At 48.1% G+C, this 25,606-nt stretch overlaps 1 protein-coding gene across 1 annotated transcript in view; it reads right to left on the bottom strand.

Annotated features, from left to right (window-relative positions):
• The window catches only part of CD109 (CD109 molecule), a 559,535-nt gene that overhangs the window by 231,439 nt on the left and 302,490 nt on the right, over nucleotides 1–25,606 (bottom strand). Inside the window, exons 18-20 of the mRNA XM_063916820.1 lie at nucleotides 25,275–25,335; nucleotides 4,113–4,233; nucleotides 3,850–3,967 (exon numbers count right to left, since the gene is read on the bottom strand). Coding sequence (XP_063772890.1) covers nucleotides 3,850–3,967; nucleotides 4,113–4,233; nucleotides 25,275–25,335 — 300 coding nt within the window. The remainder of the gene's footprint in view (nucleotides 1–3,849; nucleotides 3,968–4,112; nucleotides 4,234–25,274; nucleotides 25,336–25,606) is intronic.

The following is a 25,606-nucleotide window of genomic DNA, read 5'->3' as shown; positions in this document are numbered from 1 at the left end:
TGTAAGTGACACAGAAACAAGCAAATGTCACTCCTATAAATAGAATCGAAATCATCAAGTAAGGAGCCTGACCACGTAACTATAGCCCCAGAGATCTACACAAGCGAGGGTCTCTGAGCCACACCTGTAGCAGTGCACAGTATAAGAAGAGTAGTCTCAATCTGCGATCAGTCTAAGCCTTTATGGAGGTTGTGGTTTAGGGATGTGGATTATATCTCTGGATGTACTCAGGTTTTCCCAAATAAGGAGTTTAACAGTTTAACGCTCTAAATAGTGGGAAGGCATTATATATATATATATATATATATATATATATATATATATACACACACGCACACACACATATATATATATATTTGTATATAAAAATATAAAATATTCCTCATCCCTATTAGCCTCAAACTATATGTTGCACCCCTCATATGTCAGTTGCATTATATGGCAAGTGTACGCTTTTCAGGGTACATAGTTGGGGTGAGAGGCACAGCTGTGGAATTTGATTCCCCAGACATCTCAAAACTGTGGCTTCTTCCCGGCTTGGGACATATTTGAAGAAATATATGTGAAAGTGCACCTTATGGAGGACACCCCAGGGGGATCTGACACCGAATCCTGAGAATGTACAGTTTTGAGCATGGTACAGACTCCCCAGGAGAAGCTATACATTCTGCATTACAGGACAAAGTCCCCCAAATATGGTACAGTGGGTTATACACACACACAGGAAAATGTCAGTACAATTTCCCCCCCAGAGTACCTTCAGAGAGTCACAGAATACAAGGAGCCAGCCACACCGCACCCATATAGGCTTTTATTATGATAAAAAAAACCTCTGACTAGCTGAACCTTAACAGGGTTGCTAGTATCGAATTACACTCCCCCTGTATCTATAACACAGTGTTACTTATGTGGAGGGCAGCACTCCCTGTCAGCATCTCTATTGATGAACTGCAGGGAGAAAATGGCGCTGGTGGGTGCTGGATCCACTCTGAGGAGAAGTCCCGCCGCGCTGTAATGCCGCGTCTTCCCACACTTATTGCATTATACTGGCCTGAGGTATTTTTTCGCTAACAGTGGGATTAGCCCCTGTTAGCAGTGTTGACCAGTGTAGGGTGATTGCGCTGGCCCAGGACGCCCCTCACAGCGCAGTACACAGTGTGCGCTCCCACCCTTGGGCCGCCATTACCGCCGGCGCCCCGCTCTCCGGGCCGCCGGCACTGTACTCACCACTCTTCTTTCTTCTGGCTCTGTTAGGGGGTGGCGGCCATGCTGCGGGAGTGAGCGGTCGCCTCGTGGGCTTGCGATCAGCACCCTCAGGAGTTCAATGTCCTGTCAGCTGAGATAGAGAACCATTAACTTCTAGAGTTGCTTCCTACTCCCCCCCTAAGTCCCACAAAGCAGGTAAGCTGTTAACAGCAGCCTGGCTGTATCTAACTAAACTCAGAAAATAATAAAACCAGAATAGCTGTGACCGGCTCATCCGAGCACATTTTCTAAACTGAGTCTGGGAGGAGGGGCATAGAGGGAGGAGCCGGCCCACACTATTAAACTCTTAAAGTGCCCATGGCTCCCAATGAACCAGTCTATACCCCATGGTACTAAATGGAACCCCAGCATCCTCTAGGACATGAGATAAATATGCCTTTTTGCAGATGACACAAAGGTATGCAACAGGTTAGCCACACCTGGAGGGGTAAAACAAATGATTGATGATCTAGGTAGACTAGAGGAATGGTCAAGAGCATGGCAATTACAGTTTAATGCCAAAAAAATGCAAAATCATGCACTTGGGTCTCAAAAATCCAAAGGCTAAATATAGTATTAATGGCACTATATTGGAAACTACTGAGGAGGGAAGGGATGTAGGAGTCACTATTTCAGGTGACTTAAAGATAGGTAGGAAATGTAACCAAGTAAAGAGGAAGGCTAGTCAGATGCTTGGTTGCATAGGGAGAGGAATCAGCAGCAGAAAGAAGTAATAATGTCACTATATAGGTCATTGGAACGGCCTCATCTAGTATACTGTGTTCAATTCTGGATGCCATATCTTCAGAAGGATATAAATACATTAGAGACTCTACAAAGAAGGGCAAATAAAATGTTGCATGGCCACATCACAAAACTTACCTAGAAAGACTAAATGATCCTAACATGTATAGTTTGTAGCAGAGAAGGGAAAGGGGGGACATGATAGAAACTTTCATTTATATTGAGGGTTTTAACAAAGTACAGGAGGGATATATTCTTCAAAGGAAGAGAAGTATTAGAACACAAGGACATGCACTGAAACTGAAGGGAGGTAGGTTTATTGGATATCTGAGGAAAAATTACTCACAGAAAGGATAGTGGACAAATGGAATAGCCTCCCATTAAAGGATGCTAAAGACTAAGACAGTAGAGCAATTTAAACATTCATGGGATAGACTTAAGACTATCTTTACAAAGAAATAAGGATCAAAAAATGTTTAAGTTAACAAGATGGTTAAAAAAAGGGTCAGACTAGATGGGCCAAGTGGTTCTTATATGCCATCTAATTCTATGAATATGTTAATCTATGTGTCACTTATTCACTCTCTCCTTTCTGTTTCATGTTTGCATGGAGTTTTCTTTGTGATTCTGTGAAGATTTGCAACACTTAAGCTAGCCACAGTCTGACCACCAGAACATCAAGGAACCAGATTACTGACAGAAGTATGTAAGACCAAATCTAAAAGATAAGAGTGTTCAGTGTTCGGGTCAAATGAACAGGTCAGAAGTAGCATAATTAGTGCAAGTTATACCCCTTTTCCACTAGCTCTTTTAAACACGGGTAAATGCGCAGGGGCGCGCATTTACCCGTGTTTTTCCCTAGTTGAAACGGGTCCCCCGGCAAATTCCCGGATCAAGTGATCCGGGAATCCTACCCTGGTAGCTAGCCGGGTTGAACACGTGTTCAACCCGGCTAGCTGTCTAGTGTGAACGGGAGCCGTGTCGAGGCGACACGGCTCCCATTCACAGTGCATAGAGAGGGCGGTGCTGGGAGATCATGTGATCTCCCAGCGCCGCCCCTGCCGCGTCACTAGCGCGTCACCAACCCGGCAATTGCCGGGTTGGTGAGCGCTGTCTGCAGGGGGCTGTAGCACGGGTCGCAGCCGTGTCAGACGACACGGCTGCGACCCATGCTACGCTAGTGGAAAAGGGGTGTTAGTCAATGAATTCATGGGTCTGGATGTAATGGAGTGCAAGACGGCAAGAGCTCCAAGATTCCATCCGAACTTGTACTTTTTTTTAAAACAGAAAATATTTACAAGGCAAAACCAGGTTGGTTTTGCCTTGTAAATGATTTCTGCTTTAAAAAAGTATGAGTTTGGACTGAATCTCGGAGCTCTGGCAGTCTCGCACTCCGTTACACCTGGTCCCATGATTAAATCCATTCACAATCAGAAACTGTCACTATCTGACCACATCTAATATACATCCCAAGCAATATCTGATGGCTTCTCACCAGATGTACTTTAGGATTGGTAGTCTCCTTGGGTCCATACATGCTATATTTTGCACAAAGTTAGGTATACAGTGGCATCTGAATCACATCAAATATGGACACCATTAGACAATTTAAACATTGCATTTACTCACTATAAATCAAAGGGCTTTGCATCCTTTCACTTGCAGTCCCTTTTTATTACTGGACTCATGCATGTCTTACATTGTACAAACAAATAAAGAACTAAAGCAACTGAAAAGCTTCATGTAAAATCATTGCTCAGTCAACCACTGATTAAATTAACCCTCAATGTGATTAACCATTTCTTGTTTGGGTGCCATAAATGCATATACATTTGACCTTTTTTTGGCAAGTAAAATTACCTGCAAAGGAGATTCCAAAATTCCAAACCCCAAATTCTCTGAAATCACAAACGCATTTGTGATCCATGAAGTAATGGTATCTGGTACAACAGAGTCTATTACTACAAATGTTTCACTTCTGAAAACAAGAAGAAATGATTAATATATTCTTTCTTATAGAATTTTTATTTTCATTTTGCTTTTATAGAAACTAGTTTTAAATCATACAAGGACAATGCTAAAGTTTTAAAATGTGAAGAAAAAAAGACACTGTTACTTTTTACCCCATGTTAATATTTTTCCAAATCCACGTCTCTGGAAAAGAAGATCTGATACGAGGGTCACCAAAATTAAAAGGATGCCAGGTTGATATGTCTTTCTCAGCATCATAATGTGTTTTAACCACTGTAAAAAGAAATGGATACTTAATATAAAACAAAAACTAGCCACTGTGAAGTCACTCTGAAGTAAAAGTACAGTACATACTGAAATAACTAGACCTATTAATTTATTTACTACACTGTAATAGATGAAACACTAATATTGGATCCCAGCTCCCATTAGATAATTGGTTGCATCCTTTGGAAATTTAAAAAATATGTCCTAAAACACTGAATTGATGTCTAACCATGGAACATAGAATCTGATTAACTTTGCAAAATAAATCATAATATTATGATAGTCTAACATGAATATTTTATATTAGACTGGATCACAATATTATACACACCTATCAGTCATGACATTAAACCACCTGTGTTATATTGTGTAGGTCCCTTTCATGTCACCAAGACAGCTATGGGTCAAGGCATGGACTCCTCAAGACATATGAAGGTGTACTGTGATATCTGGCATCAAGTGATTAGCAGCGATCCTTTAAGTTCTGTAAGTTGCGAGGTGGGGCCTCCATGGTTTATACTTGTTTCACCATTACATTCCACAGATGCATGTGCATCAGTGAGCCTTTGACCCTCATCAACATGTCACAAGTTTACTGGTTGTCCTTCCTTGGACCACTTTTGGTAGGTACTAACCACTGTATACCACAAATACCCCACAAGACTTCTCTAATCCAGTTGTCTAGCCCTCAGATCCTCACGCTTGCCCATTTTTCCTGCTTCTGTTGTCTAGCCATCAGATCCTTATGCTTGCCCATTTTTCCTGCTTCCAACCCATCAAATTCAAGAACTGACTGCTGAATCATATATCCCACCCCTATCATTGTAATGCAGTAATCAATGCTATTCACTTCCCCTGTCAGTGGTTTTAATTTCACCTGTCAGTGGTTTTCATCTTATGGCTGAGGGGTGTAATACATAAATAAATAAATATATAAATAAATAAATAAATATATATATATTCCATAGACAAAAAACCTTACGGTTTCACATGTCCCATTAAGGCTTCTTACACATGATCTGGCATTTCAGAAACCTGTTGTAGCTCTTTCACTCAAACTCCAAAAAGCAATGAAATTCCGATCATTAAGGCTGACGCCTTAATGGACGTGTTCCTTGCGCAATACAGATATGGTATGCCATCACAGCCTGTGGGTAAGTGCAGATTCAGCACTCTCACAGAGTGAGATTGCTGTCACTCACACAATGGTGGAGCTGCTAATTCACAGATTTGTGTGCTCATTGGAATACACACATGCAGTCTATGCAACTGAAGGTCTGAGTGTTGTTGATTGGAGGGAGGAGACAGAGCGGTGTGGATGGGGGAACCGAAGTGTGTGGATAGAGGGAAGACTAAGCAGCACTGATGGGGGGACAAAGAAACACAGGATAATTCAGACTGCAGCAGCGATCGCAGTCTGAATTAGTTTGTGGGGTGCAAATGCGCAATGGCCACACTGTGCGTGCGTACCCCAGGAGCCCAGTGGGGGGAGGTGTAGGGCCTGACATGCGGGGCGGACTAGCCCTGTGCTGGGCGTCACATCGCATGTTAGAGTAAATGATTGTAGATGTGCTAAATTTGGCACATCTACAATCAACTCTGAATTACCAACACAGATGGGGGGGGAGGTAAGAAAGATGGAGGAACGACAGTGGCACAGATGGTGGGGAGACCGCTGCGTGGATGGATGGACAGTGCCGTGTGGATGATGGGGAAAGAGCAGCACAGATGTGGGAGGGGTAAGAGCAGCACAGATGTGGGAGGGGTAAGAGCAGCACAGATGGAAAGAAACGGCACGGATGAGGAAGGCAGAGCAGCATGGATGAGGGGAATACAGTCCCAACATCGGAGGGGATAAGTATTTTTACCTCCCCTTGGGGGGTGACAGCTAGAGCTAATCCTTGGGTGGGTTGGATAGGGCAACCCCCCCCAATAGTGACCCATGAAACTTACCTTTAGGATGTCAGCTATATAAATAGGGTAAGAGTGGTGTGGATAGGGGGTAGATTAAGCAGTAAGTATGGGAAGGGAGACAGAGCGGTGCGGATGGGGGAAATGGTGCAGATGGGTTGAAGACACTGGCACGGATGGGTAGAAAACTGGTACAGATGGGAGAGAAGACAGTGTGCCATGTATTGGAGGAGGCAGAGTGACGTTGAAGAGGGAAACACTGAATAGCACAGAGAGAAGGAAACGGTGATACAGACAAGGCACAGGTGGGGAAAGACAGATGGTGCAGATAAGTTAGTACAGACTAGCACAGATGGGAGACCACAGCAGTAGGGAATGGGGAAGACAGAGCAGCATGGGGGTGTATAGGGGAAGTAAGTGTAGATGCGTAGACCGTATATGGGGTATTATAGTTTTTGCAATTAACCAAGATGTTTGAGGGAGCTAAATGTGTATTCTAAATGAGATGGATGTATGGAGTTAGAAGGATGTTGTAACAAGGTGGGATTGTTGTGGTGACCGAATGGGATGTTTGTGGGCACTGTGTCTGATGGGAGCACCACAAAACTGCTCAGACCTTCAGTTGCATAGACTGCATGTGTGTATTCCAATGAGCACACAAATCTGTGAATTAGCAGCTCCACCATTGTGTGAGTGACAGCAATCTCACTCTGTGAGAGTGCTGAATCTGCACTTACCCACAGGCTGTGATGGCATACCATATCTGTATTGCGCAAGGAACACGTCCATTAAGGCGTCAGCCTTAATGATCGGAATTTCATTGCTTTTTGGAGTTTGAGTGAAAGAGCTACAACAGGTTTCTGAAATGCCAGATCATGTGTAAGAAGCCTTAATGGGACATGTGAAACCGTAAGGTTTTTTGTCTATGGAATTTCATCGCTTTTTTTCAATTTTTTTTTTTAAATTCAGAAATGTAAAATTTCACTGTAAGAATAAACATTTGATTTTTTAAAAATGTTTAACGATAACACCCCTGGCAACGAACAATACCCCTGGCCACAAGCATTACAAACCCCTGGCAACGAGCAAGACACCCAGCCCATAAAACCCCTGGTAGCGAGCATGACACCCAGCGTGTAGAAGCTTTACTGTAGGACATAAATGTATCACGGGCATTGCAGTGTGGGGCATATTGTGCAGGGGACATTACTATATGGGGCTTAATATGGTGACATTTTTTTCCCCCCTGTGGTGGGCAAGGTCTGTTGGTGCAGGGCCAAAAAATAAGATTTTAAACCTACCGGTAAATCTTTTTCTCCTAGTCCGTAGAGGATGCTGGGGACTTCGTAAAGACCATGGGGTATAGACGAGCTCTGCAGGAGACATGGGCACTCTAAAGACTTTAGATGGATGTGCACTGGCTCCTCCCTCTATGCTCCTACTCCAGATCTCAGTTAAAGAACTGTGCCCAGAGGAGACGGACAGTACAAGGAAAGGATTTTTGTTAAGCTAAGGGCAAGATTCAAACCAGCCCACACCATCCACACCGTATAACATGGAATATATGCAACCAGTTAACAGTATGAACAAAACAGCATCAGCCAAAGACTGATCTTAACTGTAACATAACAATATAGAAGCCTTGCAGAAATATGTCCGCACTGGGGCGGGCACCCAACATCCTCAATGGACTAGGAGAAAAAGAATTACCTGTAGGTTTAAAATCTTATTTTCTCTTACGTGCTAGAGGATGCTGGGGACTCCGTAAGGACCATGGGGATTATACCAAAGCTCCAGACCAGGCAGGAGAGTGCGGATGACTCTGCAGCACCAATTGAGCAAATATGAGGTCCTTATCAGCCAGGGTATCAAACTTATAGAATTTAGCAAAAATGTTTGAACCCGACCAAGTAGCTGCTCGTCACAGCTGTAATGCCGAGACGCCTCGGGCAGCCGCCCAAGAAGAGCCCACCTCCCTATTGGAATGGGCCTTTACCGAATTTGGGAACGGCAATCCAGCCGTAGAATGAGCCTGCTGAATCGTGTTACAAATCCAACGAGCAATAGTCTGCTTAGAAGCAGGAGCGCCAACCTTGTTGGCCGCATACAGGACAAACAGTGTCTCTGTTTTCCTAACCCGAGCCGTCCTGGCTACATAAATTTTTAATGTCCTGACTACATCAAGGGATTTGGAATCCTCCAAGTCACCTGTAGCCACAGGTACCACAATAGGTTGGTTATATGAAACGATGAAACCACCTTAGGCAAAAATTGAGGACGAGTCCTCAACTCTGCTCTATCCACATGGAAAATCAGATAGGGGCTTTTGTGAGATAAAGCCGCCAATTCGGACACCCGCCTTGCAGATGCCAAGGCCAACAACATGACCACCTTCCAAGCGAGAAATTTTAATTCAACTGTTCGAAGAGGTTCAAACCAGTGAGATTTTAGGAACTGTAACACCACGTAAAGGTTCCAAGGTGTGACTGGGGGCACAAAAGGAGGCTGGATGTGCAGCACTCCCTTTACAAAAGTCTGGACTTCTTGAGGAGAGGCCAATTCCTTCTGAAAGAAAATTGATAGGGCCGAAATCTGTACCTTAATGGAGCCTAACTTTAGGCCCATATCCACTCCTGTCTGTAGAAAGTGGAGAAAACGGCCCAGATGGACATCTTCCGTAGGAGCATTCTTGGCTTCACACCAAGATACATACTTCATCCAGATACGGTGATAATGTTTCGCCGTCACCTCCTTCCTAGCCTTTATTAGACTAGGGATGACTTCCTCCGGAATACCTTTCCCAGATAGGATTTGGTGTTCAACCGCCATGCCGTCAAACGTAACTGCGGTAAGTCTTGGAACACGCAGGGCCCCTGCTGCAACAGGTCCTCCCTGAGAGGAAGAGGCCACGGATCTTCTGTGAGCATTTCCTGAAGATCTGAATACCAGGCCCTTTGAGGCCAATCTGGAACAATGAGTATTGTCTGCACTCTTTTTCGTCTTATGATTCTCAATATTTTTGAGATGAGCGGAAGAGGAGGGAACACATAGACCGACTGAACACATAGACTGACTGAAACACCCATGGTGTCACCAGGGCGTCCACCGCTACTGCCTGAGGGTCCCTTGACCTGGCACAATACCTCGGAAGCTTCTTGGGAGGCGAGACGCCATCATGTCTATTTGAGGAAGTCCCCAATGACTTGTTATCTCTGCAAAAACTTCGTGATGAGGACCCCACTCCCCTGGATGGAGATCGTGTCTGCTGAGGAAGTCTGCTTCCCAGTTGTCCACTCCCTGAATGAAGACAGATGACAGAGCGCTTAAGTGATTTTCTGCCCAGCGAAGAATCCTGGTGGCTTCCACTCTGCTCCTTGTCCCGCCTTGGCGGTTTACATGAGCCAGGGCTGTGACGTTGTCTGATTGAATCAGAACCGGTAGGTCGCGAAGAAGATTCTCGGCTTGTAGTAGGCCGTTGTATATGGCCCTCAACTCCAGTACATTGATGTGTAGACAAGCCTCCTGGCTTGACCAGAGTCCCTGAAAATTTCTTCCTTGTGTGGCTGCTCCCCATCCTCGGAGGCTCACATCCATGGTCATCAGAACCCAGTCTTAAATACCGAACCTGCGACCCCTGAGAAGGTGAGCACTCTGCAGCCATCACAGGAGAGAGACCCTGGGGGACAGGCTTATTTTCTGATGCACTTGTAGATGGGACCCCGGGCACTTGTCCAGAATGTCCCACTGAATTGTCTCGCATGGAACCTGCCGAAGGGGATGGCCTCGTAGGCCGCCACCATTTTTCCCAGTACTCGAGTGCATTGATGGACTGACACTCTTTTTGGTTTTAGCAGGTCCCTGACCATGTTCTGGAGTTCCTGGGCTTTTTCCACTGGGAGAAAAACCCTCTTCTGTTCCGTGTCCAGAATCATGCCTAAGAAAGATAGCCGAGTCGTTGGAATCAACTGTGACTTTGATAGATTTAGAATCCAGCCATGTTGCTGCAGCACTCTCAAGGAGAGCGACACGCTTTTCAGCAATTGATCTCTCGATCTCGCTTTTATCAGGAGATTGTCCAAGTACGGGATAATTGTGACTCCCTGCCTGCGCAGGAGCACCATCATTTCCGCCATTACCTTGGTGAAAATCCTCGGGGCCGTGGAAAGCCCAAACGGCAACGTCTGAAACTGGTAATGACAGTCCTGTACAGCAAATATCAGGTATGACTGATGAGGAGGATATATGGGGACATGAAGGTATGCATCCTTTATGTCTAATGACACCATAAAATCCCCCCCTTCCAGGCTGGAGATAACTGCCCGGAGCGATTCCATCTTGAATTTGAACTTTTTCAAGTACAGGTTTAGGGATTTTAGATTCAGAATGGGTCTGACCGAGCCATCCGGTTTCGGGACCACAACCAGGGTTGAATAGTACCCTTTCCCCTGTTGGACCAGGGGAACCTTGATAATCACTTGCTGTTGGTACAACTTTTGAATTGCAGCTAAAACTATTTCCCTCTCTGGGGGAGAAGCTGGCAAAGCAGACTTGAAAAATCGTCGAGGCGGCACCTCTTCGAATTCCAGTTTGTAGCCTTGAAATATAATTTCTATCGCCCAAGGATCCACGTCTGACAGAACGCAGACCTGGCTGAAGAGTCGAAGACGTGCCCCCACCGGTGCGGACTCCCTCAGTGGAGACCCAGCGTCATGCGGTGGATTTAGTAGAAGCCGGGGAGGACTTCTGCTCCTGGGAACTAGTCATTATTTTCCCTCTAGCCTTACCTCTGGCAAGGAAAGGTGAGCCCCGACCTCTTCTGGACTTATGCGACTGAAAGGACTGCATCTGATATTGTGGTGTATTCTTTTGCTGTGGGGGAACATAAGGCAAAAAAGAAGATTTACCCGCGATAGCCGGGGAAACCAGGTCCGCGAGACCCTCCCCAAATAAGACCTCACCTTTGTAAGGTAAAACTTCCATATGTCTCTTTGAGTCGGCATCACCCATCCATTGGCGAGTCCACAGGGCTCGCCTAGCAGAAATAGCCATGGCGTTGGCTCTTGAACCTAACAGCCCAACGTCTCTCGCAGCATCTCTCATATATAAGACTGCGTCTTTAATGTGACCCAAGGTCAATAAAATGCACTCCCTATCTAGGGTGTCAATGTCAGATGACAAGTTATCTGCCCATGCTGCTACTGCGCTACATACCCATACCGACGCTACTGCCGGTCTGATCAAGGCACCCGTATGTGTATAAATTGATTTTAAGGTAGTTTACTGTCTGCGATCAGCAGGATCCTTGAGGGCTGCCGTGTCCGGAGATGGTAGCGCCACCTTTTTGGACAAGCGCGTTAAAGCCTTGTCCACCCTGGGCGAGGATTCCCACCGTAACCTGTCCTGCGCGGGGAAAGGGTACGCCATAAGAATTCCCTTGGGAATCTGCAGTTTCTTGTCTGGAGTTTCCCAAGCCTTTTCAAATAAAGCATTCAGCTCATGAGATGGGGGAAAGGTTACCTCAGGTTTCTTTTCCTAAAACATGCATACCCCCGTGTCAGGGACAGAGGGGTCATCTGTGATATGCAAAACATCTTTTATAGTAATAATCATATAATGAATACTTTTGGCTACCCTTGGGTGTAACCTCGCATCATCGTAATCGACACTGGAGTCAGAATCCGTGTCGGTATCAGTGTCTGCTACGTGGGACAGGGGACGTTTCTGAGACCCTGAAGGGCCCTGTGACACAGCCAAAGCCATGGATTGACTCCCTGTTATTTCCCTGGACTCTGCTTTGTCCAATTTCTTATGTAATAAAGACACATTTGCATTTAATACATTCCACATATCCAACCAATCAGGTGTCGGCGTCGCCGACGGAGACACCACAATCTACTCAACCTCCTCCTTAGATGAGCCTTCCGCTTCAGACATGCCGACACACATGTACCGACACCCCCACACACTCAGGGATATATATCTATATGGAGACAGTCCCCCAATAAGGCCCTTAGGAGAGAGAGAGAGAGAGTATGCCAGCACACACCCAGTGCCACCGGACCCTGGAATAAAATCCCAGTCAGTACAGTGCATATATATATATATATATATATATATATATATATATTACACTCACTGTGCCAAATAAATGTGCACCCCCCCCCTCTTTTGTGCCCTCTATACTTATGTTCAGCAGGGGAGAGTCCGGGGAACCAGCTTCTCTGCAGCGTGCTGTGGAGAAAATGGCACTGGTTGGTGCTGGAGGATCAAGCTCTGCCCCCTCAATGTTTATACTGGTGGGGTTTCTGTAATATACCCCCTCCGCAGTATATATATATATATATATATATATATATATATATATATATATATATGCCAGTGTCCCTAGAAGTTTGATTGCTGCCCAGGGCGCCCCACCCATGCCCTGCACCCATACAGTGCCGTCAGGTTGTGTGAATGTGGGAGCAATGGCGCGCAGCGTTACCGCTGTGCAGTACCTCAGTGAAGATCAGAAGTCTTCTGCCGCATTTGAAGTCTTCTTTCTTCTTATACTCACCCGGCTTCTATCTTCCGGCTCTGTGAGGAGGATGGCGGCGTGGCTCCGGGACGAACAACGAGGGTGAGACCTGTGTTCTGACCCTCTGGAGCTAATGGTGTCCAGTAGCCTAAGAAGCAGAGCCTATCATTTAAGTAGGTCTGCTTCTCTCCACTCAGTCCCACGATGCAGGGAGCCTGTTGCCAGCAGTGCTCCCTGAAAATAAAAAAACTAACAAGTCTTTTTCAGAGAAACTCAGTAGAGCTCCCCTGCAGTGCATCCAGTCTCCTCTGGGCACAGGATCTAACTGAGGTCTGGAGGAGGGGCATAGAGGGAGGAGCCAGTGCACACCCATCTAAAGTCTTTAGAGTGCCCATGTCTCCTGCGGAGCCCATCTATACCCCATGGTCCTTATGGAGTCCCCAGCAACCTCTAGGACGTAAGAGAAACTGGGGTGTAAGGTAGACTTTTCCGGCGAGGCCACGCTCATTTTAACGAGGCCACGCCCATTGCCTGGGGCAGAGCATTCTGCAGCTTTTACATTTCCCCAATGGCTGCTGAGAGGAACAGCTGATGGGAATACACTGGGGGCAGCTCATTGTGTATTTCCATTTCCCAGGTGGCTGCTTCTCTTTTCAACAGCAGCAGAGTGCTGGGTGGAGGGTGAAGGGGGGTGTATCTCCAGCTCCACTGGGCTACCCAATTACTGAGATCAGGGACGCACTGGGAGAGAAGCCATGGGTGCAGAGAGACCAGGAGGTTCCTCTAAGGTGGGCGGATGCTGGAAGATTGACTTCCAGCAGCAGTACAGTTTGATATTCGGTAGTTTTCTGAAATTGGACATGTGCATCTATCATATATATACACCAAGACAAAGGCGGAACTAGGGTCTTTGGGGCCCAGGGCATGTTGAAGAATGCCCCCTTCCCCCCCCCCCCCCGAAAAAAAAAATTGGCAATTCAGAAAAACAGACATGGTCAGCTGGGGATGGGCATTATCACTGTTTTGGTGAGTAACTGAAAGAGACACATGGGGCAGAGAGAGAGAGGGAGACACATGGGGCAGAGAGATAGAGGGAGACACTGGAAAGAGAATGAGAAACCAGGGGCAGAGAGAGAGATGGAGAGAGAGAGAGAGATGGAGACAGAGAGAGAGGGAGGGATCAGGAGCAGAGAGAGAGACCAGGGGCAGTGAGAGGGACACATGGGAGAGAGGGCAACAGAGACCAGGGCCAGACAGAGAGAGAGACCAGGGCCAGACAGAGAGAGAGACCAGGGGCAGAGACAGAGAGAGAGAGACCAGGGGCAGAGACAGAGAGAGAGAGACCAGGGGCAGAGACAGAGAGAGAGACCAGGGGCAGAGACAGAGAGAGACCAGGGGCAGAGACAGAGAGAGACCAGGGGCAGAGACAGAGAGAGACCAGGGGCAGAGACAGAGAGAGACCAGGGGCAGACACAGAGAGAGACCAGGGGCAGACAGAGAGAGGAAGATATGGGGAAGAGAGAAACAGAGAGGGACCAGGGGCAGAGACAGAGAGGGACCAGGGGCAGAGACAGAGAGGGACCAGGGGCAGAGACAGAGAGAGACCAGGGGCAGAGACAGAGAGAGACCAGGGGCAGAGACAGAGAGAGACCAGGGGCAGAGACAGAGAGAGACCAGGGGCAGAGACAGAGAGAGACCAGGGGCAGAGACAGAGAGAGACCAGGGGCAGAGAGAGAGAGAGAGAGAGAGAGGTGGAGGAGACAGAGAGAGACCAGGGCCAGAGAGACACTGGGAGACATGGGGGAAAAGAGACGGGGAGACAGAGAGACCAAGGGCAAAGAGACCGGGAGACATGGGGTGAGACAGATAGAGACCAGGGGAAGAGAGACAGACAGACTGAGGCCAGCAGCAGAGAGTGAGACTAGAGCCACAGATAGATGGGGAAACAGAGAGAGAGACAGAGAGAGACACCAGGAGCAGAGAGAGAGAGAGAGACCAGGGGCAGTGAGAGGAGACATGAGAGACAGAGCCCTGGGCCAGACAGCGAGAGGGAGACATGTGGGAGAGACCAGGGGCAGAGACAGTGAGATGATGGACAGAAAGAGGGCCAGAGAGAAGGCCACTGGAAGACATGGGAGAGAGAGAGGTGGAGGAGACAGAGACAGACTAGAGGTAGAGAGAGAGAAAGAGACAGACTAGGGCCAGACAAAGACTGGGAGACATAGGAGACAGAGATATGGGGAGACAGAGAGAGACCAGGGCCAGAGAGATACTGGGAGACATGGGGGAAGAGAGAGAGAGGAGACAGAAAGACCAGGGACAGACTGAGAGAAAGAGACACACACACAGAGACCAGGTGCAGTAAGAGAGACAGACCAGGGGCAGAGAGAGAGAGAGAGAATGACAGACCAGGGGCAGCGAGAAAGAGACAAACCAGGGGCAGCGAGAGAGAGACAAACCAGGGGCAGCGAGAGAGAGACAAACCAGGGGCAGCGAGAGAGAGACAAACCAGGGGCAGCGAGAGAGAGACAAACCAGGGGCAGCGAGAGAGAGAGACCAGGGGCAGCGAGAGAGAGAGACCAGGGGCAGCGAGAGAGAGAGACCAGGGGCAGCGAGAGAGAGACAGACAGAGATACCAGGGGCAGCGAGAGAGAGACAGATAGAGATACCAGGGGCAGCGAGAGAGAGAGACAGAGATACCAGGGGCAGCGAGAGAGAGAGACAGATACCAGGGGCAGCAAGAGAGACAGAGGTACCAGGGGCAGCGAGAGAGACAGAGACAGACAAGGGCAGTGGCGGAACTAGAGAATGGTGGGCCCAGGAGCAACAATATGCATTGGGCCCCTCTCCCTTATTAAAAATAGGGTTAGCACGCGCCACAAAAAAAACTGTAAGTGGGCGACTGAAGTAGGGGTGACAGGGAGATAGTGGGTGACTGGTGAGGCAGGAGTGACTGGGAGATAGTGGGTGACTGAGGCATGGGTGACCAGTAGAGAGTAGATGACTGAGGCAGGGTGACAGGTAGAGTTGGTGACTGAGGCAGGGTGACAGGTAGAGTTGGTGACTGAGGCAGGGTGACAGGTAGAGTTAATGACTGAGGCAGGGTGACAGGTAGAGTTGATGACTGAAGCAGGGGTGACAGGGAGATAGTGGGTGACTGAAGCAGGGGTGACAGGGAGATAGTGGGTGACTGAAGCATGGGTGACAGGGAGATAGTGGGTGACTGAAGCATGGGTGACAGGGAGATAGTGGGTGACTGAAGCATGGGTGACAGGGAGATAGTGGGTGACTGAAGCATGGGTGACAGGGAGATAGTGGGTGACAGGGAGATAGTGGGTGACTGAAGCATGGGTGACAGGGAGATAGTGGGTGACTGAAGCAGGGGTGACAGGGAGATAGTGGGCGAGTAAGGCAGGAGTGACCGGTAGATAGTGGGTGACTGAGGTAGTGGTCACAGGGAGATAGTGGGTGACTGGTGAGGCAGGGGTGACAGGGAGATAGTGGGTGACTGGTGAGGCAGGGGTGACAGGGAGATAGTGGGTGACTGGTGAGGCAGGGGTGACAGGGAGATAGTGGGTGACTGGTGAGGCAGGGGTGACAGGGAGATAGTGGGTGACTGAGGCAGGGGTGACAGGGAGATAGTGGATGACTGAGGCAGGGGTGACAGGGATATAGTGGATGACTGAGGCAGGAGTAATAGGGAGATAGTGGGTGACTGAAGCAGGGGTGACAGGGCGATAGTGGGTGACTGAAGCAGGGGTGACAGGGCGATAGTGTGTGACTGAGGCAGGGGTGACAGGGCGATAGTGGGTGACTGGTGAGGCGGGGTGACAGGGAGATAGTGGGTGACTAATGAGGCAGGGGTGACAGGGAGATAGTGGGTGACTAATGAGGCAGGGGTGACAGGGAGATAGTGGGTGACTGGGGCCTGGGTGACAAGTAGAGAGTATATGACTGAGTCAGGGTGATAGGTAGAGTTGGTGGCTGAGGCAGGATGACAGAGAGTGGGTGAATGAGGCAGGGTGACAGGGAGATAGTGGGTGACTGAAGCAGGTGTGAGAGGGAGATAGTGGGTGTCAGCAGGGTGTGGATCATTAGATCGACAGTGTCTAGGTCGACAATGTTTAGGTCAACCACTATAGGTTGACAGTCACTAGGCCGACAGGGTTTGAAGGTCAACAGGGTTTCTAGGTCAACATGTTCTAGGTCAACATGAGTATTTCATTTTTTTTGGTGTCGTTTTCTCCGTACAGTGACCGGGAAGCCCAATTAGTGCACTGCTTCGCTCGCCATGCTTCGGGCAAGGTTACTATTCCCAATCGTAGTCCATGTGGATCGTCAAGAATGAAAAAGTTAAAAAAGAGAAAGAAAAAAAAAAGTGAAAAACTCAGGTCGACCTTTTGCTCTGTCGACCTAGAACATGTCAACCTATAAACCCTGTAGACCTTCAAACCCTGTCGACCTAGTGACTGTCGACCTATAGTGGTCGACATAGACACTGTCGATCTTCAGACCGGATCCCGACTGAAGCAGGGGTGACAGGGAGATAGTGGGTGACTGAGGCAGGAGTAATAGGGAGATAGTGGGTGACTGAGGCAGGGGTGACAGGTAAAGTTGGTGATTGAGGCAGGGTGACAGGTAGAGTGGGTGACTGAAGCAGGGGTGACAGGGAGATAGTGGGTGAATGAAGCATGGGTGACAGGGAGATAGTGGGTGACTGAAGCAGGGGTGACAGGGAGATAGTGGGTGAGTAAGGCAGGAGTGACCTGTAGATAGTGGGTGACTCGTGAGGCAGGGGTGACAGGGAGATAGTGGGTGACTGAAGTAGGGGTGACAGGGAGATAGTGGGTGACTGAAGTAGGGGTGACAGGGAGATAGTGGGCAATTGGTGAGGCAGGGGTGACAGGGAGATGGTGAGTGACTGAGACAGGGGTGAGAGGGAGATAGTGGGTAACAGGTATAGAGTGGGTGACTGAGGCAGAGGTAACAGAGAGAAAGTGTGCTTGCAGAAAGATGTCGGCAGCAGTGTGCGACCCTGTGCCAGTGTTTTCCCTTCCTGGCTCCCCACTCACCTCACCCTGTGATCCAGGCTCTCTCTTGGGGCAGTGCAGCAGGGGTTCGAGCACACATCGGGAGAAGATGAGAAGGCAGCGGCAGCACCCTCCACATATGGTACTCTCCGCAATGTAACGGTTGGCCAGCCCTGTATATACACACACATTGTAAAAGACACACACATAGCAACACACACATACACACGTATGACAAAACACACAAACAGCTAAACACACATAGCAAAACAATTGTACACACACACACATATAGCAAAATACGCACACAGCTAAACACACATACTCTGGTACTTACATAGTTTACCCCTACTGGCTGGCTCTCTGGTTTCGAGAAGGCCCTTCACAACTGACAGCAGCATCAGTGCGGTGCTGGGTTGAAGGGTGCCGCCACTGCCTTCTCATCCCGACTGCCACCTCTCACTCATACACTCTCTGGTCTCTCTCATATTATCTCACATCTCCCTTTTTCTCTCTAATTCTTGCTCTCTTTTACACACATACTATCTTGTTTTATTTCTGCCACACACGCTATCTCATTCTATTTCATTCTGTCTCTCATACATCCACATATCCATACACTGCCGCTCTCATACATCCACATATCCATACACTGCCGCTCTCATACATCCACATATCCATACACTGCCACTCTCTTACATCCACATATCCGTGCACTGCCGCTCTCATACATCCACAGATCCATACACTGCCACTCTCATACATCCACATATCCGTACACTGCCGCTCTCATACATCCACATTTCCATACACTGCCACTCTCATACATCCACATATCCGTACACTGCCGCTCTCATACATCCACATATCCATACACTGCCGCTCTCATACATCCACATATCCATACACTGCCGCTCTCATACATCCACATATCCATACACTGCCACTCTCATACATCCACATATCCATACACTGCCACTCTCATACATCCACATATCCATACACTGCCACTCTCATACATCCACATATCCGTACACTGCCGCTCTTATACATCCACATATCCGTACACTGCCACTCTCATACATCCACATATCCATACACTGCCGCTCTCATACATCCACATATCCGTACACTGCCGCTCTCATACATCCACATATCCGTACACTGCCGCTCTCATACATCCACATATCCGTACACTGCCGCTCTTATACATCCACATATCCGTACACTGCCACTCTCATACATCCACATATCCGTACACTGCCGCTCTCATACATCCACATATCCATACACTGCCGCTCTCATACATCCACATATCCATACACTGCCGCTCTCATACATCCACATATCCGTACACTGCCGCTCTCATACATTCACACGCTGACGCACTCACACATCCTGCACGCTGAAGCGCTCACACATCCTGCACGCTGACGCGCTCACACATCCTGCACGCTGACGCGCTCACATCCTGCACGCCGACGCGCTCACACATCCTGCACGCCGACGCGCTCACACATCCTGCACGCCGACGCGCTCACACATCCTGCACGCCGACGCGCTCACACATCCTGCACGCCGACGCGCTCACACATCCTGCACGCCGACGCGCTCACACATCCTGCACGCCGACGCGCTCACACATCCTGCACGCCGACGCGCTCACACATCCCGCACGCCGACGCGCTCACACATCCCGCACACTGACGCACTCACACAACCCGCACACTAACGCACTCACACAACCCGCACACTGACGCACTCACACAACCCGCACACTGACGCACTCACACATCCGCGCGTGCATGTATAGATGCAGGTGTGGGTACGTCGGTGTACGTCCAGGTGTCAGCATGTGTATGTATAGATGCAGGTGTGTGTACGTTGGTGTACATCCATGTGTCAGCATGTGTATGTATAGATGCAGGTGTGTGTACGTCGGTGTACATCCAGGTGTCAGCATGTGTATGTATAGATGCAGGTGTGTGTACGTCAGTGTACATCCATGTGTCAGCATGTGTATGTATAGATGCAGGTGTGTGTACGTCGGTGTACATCCAGGTGTCAGCATGTGTATGTATAGATGCAGGTGTGTGTACGTCGGTGTACATCCAGGTGTCAGCATGTGTATGTATAGATGCAGGTGTGTGTACGTCAGTGTACGTCCAGGTGTCAGTATGTGTAGATGCAGGTGTGTGTACGTCGGTGTAAGTCCAGGTGTCAGCATGTGTATGTATAGATGCAGGTGTGTGTACATCGGTGTAAGTCCAGGTGTCAGTATGTGTATGTATAGATGCAGGTGTGTGTACATCGGTGTAAGTCCAGGTGTCAGTATGTGTATGTATAGATGCAGGTGTGGGTACATCGGTGTAAGTCCAGGTGTCAGTATGTGTATGTATAGATGCAGGTGTGTGTACATCGGTGTAAGTCCAGGTGTCAGCATGTGTATGTATAGATGCAGGTGTGTGTACATCGGTGTAAGTCCAGGTGTCAGTATGTGTATGTATAGATGCAGGTGTGGGTACATCGGTGTAAGTCCAGGTGTCAGTATGTGTATGTATAGATGCAGGTGTGTGTACATCGGTGTAAGTGCAGGTGTCAGCATGTGTATGTATAGATGCAGGTGTGTGTACGTCAGTGTACGTCCAGGTGTCAGTATGTGTAGATGCAGGTGTGTGTACGTCGGTGTAAGTCCAGGTGTCAGCATGTGTATGTATAGATGCAGGTGTGTGTACATCGGTGTAAGTCCAGGTGTCAGCATGTGTATGTATAGATGCAGGTGTGTGTACGTCAGTGTACGTCCAGGTGTCAGCATGTGTATGTATAGATGCAGGTGTGTGTACATCGGTGTAAGTCCAGGTGTCAGCATGTGTATGTATAGATGCAGGTGTGGGTACGTTGGTGTACATCCAGGTGTCAGCATGTGTATGTATAGATGCAGGTGTGTGTACGTCAGTGTAAGTCCAGGTGTCAGCATGTGTATGTATAGATGCAGGTGTGGGTACGTTGGTGTACATCCAGGTGTCAGCATGTGTATGTATAGATGCAGGTGTGTGTACGTCAGTGTAAGTCCAGGTGTCAGCATGTGTATGTGTAGATGCAGGTGTGGGTACATCGGTGTAAGTCCAGGTGTCAGCATGTGTATGTATAGATGCAGGTGTGTGTACGTCGGTGTACGTCCAGGTGTCAGCATGTGTATGTGTAGATGCAGGTGTGGGTACATCGGTGTAAGTCCAGGTGTCAGCATGTGTATGTATAGATGCAGGTGTGGGTACGTCGGTGTACGTCCAGGTGTCAGCATGTGTATGTATAGATGCAGGTGTGGGTACGTTGGTGTACATCCAGGTGTCAGCATGTGTATGTATAGATGCAGGTGTGGGTACGTTGGTGTACATCCAGGTGTCAGCATGTGTATGTGTAGATGCAGGTGTGGGTACATCGGTGTAAGTCCAGGTGTCAGCATGTGTATGTATAGATGCAGGTGTGGGTACGTCGGTGTACGTCCAGGTGTCAGCATGTGTATGTATAGATGCAGGTGTGGGTACGTTGGTGTACATCCAGGTGTCAGCATGTGTATGTATAGATGCAGGTGTGGGTACGTTGGTGTACGTCCAGGTCTCAACGCGTGTATGTATCGATGCAGGTGTTTGTATGTCCAGGTGTCAGCGAGTGTATGCATAGATGCAGGTCGGTGTTCATCCAGGTGTCAGCGCGTGTATGTATAGATGCTGGTCGGTGTACGTCCAGGTGTCAGCATGTGTATGTATAGATGCAGGTGTGGGTACGTTGGTGTACGTCCAGGTGTCAGCATGTGTATGTATAGATGCAGGTGTGTGTACATCGGTGTAAGTCCAGGTGTCAGTATGTGTATGTATAGATGCAGGTGTGTGTACGTCAGTGTACGTCCAGGTGTCAGCATGTGTATGTGTAGATGCAGGTGTGGGTACATCGGTGTAATTCCAGGTGTCAGCATGTGTATGTATAGATGCAGGTGTGGGTACGTTGGTGTACGTCCAGGTCTCAAAGCGTGTATGTATAGATGCAGGTGTTTGTATGTCCAGGTGTCAGCGAGTGTATGCATAGATGCAGGTCGGTGTTCATCCAGGTGTCAGCGCGTGTATGTATAGATGCAGGTCGGTGTACGTCCAGGTGTCAGCATGTGTATGTATAGATGCAGGTGTGGGTACGTCCAGGTGTCAGCATGTGCAGGTATAGATGAACATGTGGGTACGTCACTGTATGTCCAGGTGTCAGCATGTGTAGATGCAGGTGTGGGTACGTCGGTGTACGTATAGGGGTCAGTGTGTGTATGTATAGATGTTGGTGTGTGTATGTCAGTGTACGTACAGATATAGGTGTGTGTGTATGTATGTATAGAGGTAGGTGTGATACATACATATATCATGTGCACACACGATAGCTAGATACATACATATAACACATACATACATACATACATACATACATACATGATAGATACATACATGATAGCTACATACATATATCACACACACACACGATACATACATATATCACACACACACGATACATACATATATCACACACACACGATACATACATATATCACACACACATACATGATACATACATGAGACAGACCTGGGCTGGTGATGAGGCCCGAGCCCCCTGCTGATGTTGCATTGAGGAAGGAGGTGACCAGCTCCTGGCAGTATGGCCACAGTGTTCCAGGGCTGAGGCCAGTTGGGGAGAGCGCCTGGGAGGGAGAGTGCCCCCTGCCCCGCACACTCCGCAGGCCTGCACATGGGGAGGGAGGTCACTGGCCAAACATACCCGCCCTGCCGCCGGAGCCCTGCTGCTGTCCCCGTCAGTGCTCTCTAGTGGTGAGCGGGGCGTGTATGGACGGCACCCCGGCCCCACTGCTTGTGCGGTCTGAGTGTGGTCTATAATAGGCTTCGAAGCAGCAGCGGGAGCAGGAATGAACGGGTGGACACCGCGGTATACTGCCGCCGCATCAGGCCATTCATTCCCACTGCTGCCTCGGAGCCTATTATAGACCACACTACCAGTGGGGCCGGGGTGCCGTCCATACACAGTCCCCTGGTCTGGACACAAGGTGCAGGGGGAGAGTGCAGGGGGATAAGGAGGTGATGGGAGCACACAGGATGGGGCGGGGGTGGAGAGCGCGGGGTGCCCGGAGTATGAATGAGCCACCAGCGCCACCCACTCACTGTCCCCCCAGTACCTCAACTGCACTGCACTCAACCACTGCACACTACATATACACACACACACACACACAATTGAGGCTATACCACGAGACAGAAACACACTGCAGACACACAATGATGCTATACCGGGAGACACCACTGCACACTACAGACACACAATGATGCTATACCGGGAGACACCACTGCACACTACAGACACACAATGATGCTATACCGGGAGACACCACTGCACACTACAGACACACAGTGATGCTATACCGGGAGACACCACTGCACACTACAGACACACAGTGAGGCTATCCAGGGAGACACCACTGCACACTACAGACACACAGTGAGGCTATCCAGGGAGACACCACTGCACACTACAGACACACAGTGAGGCTATCCAGGGAGACACCACTGCACACTACAGACACACAGTGAGGCTATACCGGGAGACACCACTGCACACTACAGACACACAATGATGCTATACCGGGAGACACCACTGCACACTACAGACACACAGTGAGGCTATCCAGGGAGACACCACTGCACACTACAGACACACAGTGAGGCTATCCAGGGAGACACCACTGCACACTACAGACACACAGTGAGGCTATCCAGGGAGACACTACTGCACACTACAGACACATAATGAGGCTATACAGGGAGACACAAACACACTGCACATTATAGACACACAATGTTGCTATACAGGAAGATACATACACAGTACACATTGAGGATATACAGGGAGAGACACACACAGAAGCTCACATGGAAGACACACACCTCCACTCACTCTCACCTTACAAACTACAGCAGAGTGCACTGCAGACTCACTGACTGGGCCGGCCCTGGATCTGCAGCAACTCCTCCTCTGTCCTCTCCCTCTTACAGCAGCAGAAGCAACAGTGAGTAAGTAGCAGTCTGAGACCCGAGTAGCTCCGCCCCCATTTAGGCCCCGCTCATGGGTCCGTTTAGGCCCCGCCCCCGTGTCCGTTTAGGCCCCGCCCCCGGCCGAGATTATGCATCCCTGTCCAGAGCGCTCCCGAAAGGTTGGCTTCCAGCCCGGCCAGCGCTTCAGTATGAGCCTTGGTGTGCATGGGACCGGCCCCCTGGGAATCTACCCATGGACCAGTTCGCCCCTACACTGTAGCCACTGTTTGAAAGCCAGCAGCAGCACAATACATCCGGCCGCCACACACAGCGCTTTCAGTTTTGAATTTCCCGGAAGTTCAGTGAATAAATTAGATGACGTCACTGAGCTCTTACAGCTGCCTCTGGCACAGCACGGATCTTACTAAACTCTGTACTTAGTGCAGTGTCGGGGCTGATAATCGCACAGCGTGCCCCCCACCCCATCAACCACAAAACCCCTCACCCCCCTGTATAGCATAAACACAGCTAATTCCCCTAACACGCAAGAATTTCAGTTAGCCAGCAGATGTCAGCCATGTTTGTACACCCAAGTGAAGCCACTGTACACCCCCTGCTGGCGGCCACTGCGCAGGCGCAACAAATTGAAATTCCCTATCTCTATAATGGGGCATATTTTACTAAATTAAAAAAAACCTGTAACTTTCTGAAAAACCTTAACCCCAAAAGGCACTACACTGGGACATACTCTATCTAATAAAACAAACCCCAAGGCTTAATTCATCCTCTATCCTGAGTTATGCCTTCCCAAAAATCTCCTCATTCACTCTATAGGAAAACCATGTCAAAAAGCCATACAGGAAGTTGCAGAAAAAAACTGACAGTTGAAACTTTAGGTTACTCCCAATTCCTCATTTTTTATTATTTTACCCTGAAATTTGGCATGAAGCACCGGGTGACGATTCTACGCGCCCATGCCAAATTTCAGCTCAGTATGTCCAATCACTTTTGAGGTGTAGCCCCTCAAACACCATGCCCCCATCTCAGAAGTTCCCTATGGGAGAATTCAGTTTGTTCGATTCAGCCTTAATATAAGGGCACGACCGTGCCCTTATAATATATATATATACACACACACACACACACACACGCACACAGGTATAAAATGTATAATATGTTGTTAAGTAAACCATTTTTATGCTGTATATTTAGGTATTGACAGCCATATCACATTGTTCTGAATGTGACAGATTTCAAGATGAACAAATCATTATGGAATGAACTACTGGGTTTCTACAACCATCCATGCAACTTGATTTTATTTCAACTATAGGGTTTTCTACTGTGTACTTGAATTATTATTTATTTTTTGCATGATATACAGTACATTGGCAATAACGTAAACAGAACATATTGTTCCAAATGTTTTCACATTTTTTAAAAAACATTTAGAAAAATTAATCTTCTGTGAAAATAACTAAGGTATGACTTCAAATGATTCTTTATACTTACATATATCATAAGCATCTTCCTGCTCAAGAATGGCATCAGTAAACACCCCAATATTACATCTCTATGAAGATTAAAAAAAATCCTAATCAAAAAATTAATCTCCAAATAATGTCAATTCAAAAAAATAAGCTATATTGTTGCTGCTCCCTAAAATAACCTAAACAAGGTTGCTTTATCAAAAGAAAAGAACGCTAACCACATGTAAAATACAATCTGCAAAAACAAACAATGATTTTAACTAATCCAAATATGAAAATATAAACTAAACAACATACATAAAATAAGCTTATCAAAAAATATATATTTTAATTAGATATAATAGAATTATAAAC

Source organism: Pseudophryne corroboree, chromosome 4 (genome assembly GCF_028390025.1).
Source record: "Pseudophryne corroboree isolate aPseCor3 chromosome 4, aPseCor3.hap2, whole genome shotgun sequence".
In the NCBI taxonomy this organism is placed as follows: domain Eukaryota; kingdom Metazoa; phylum Chordata; class Amphibia; order Anura; family Myobatrachidae; genus Pseudophryne; species Pseudophryne corroboree.
Note: the sequence above shows the minus strand (reverse complement) of the source record. Positions and strands in the feature narration are given on the sequence as shown.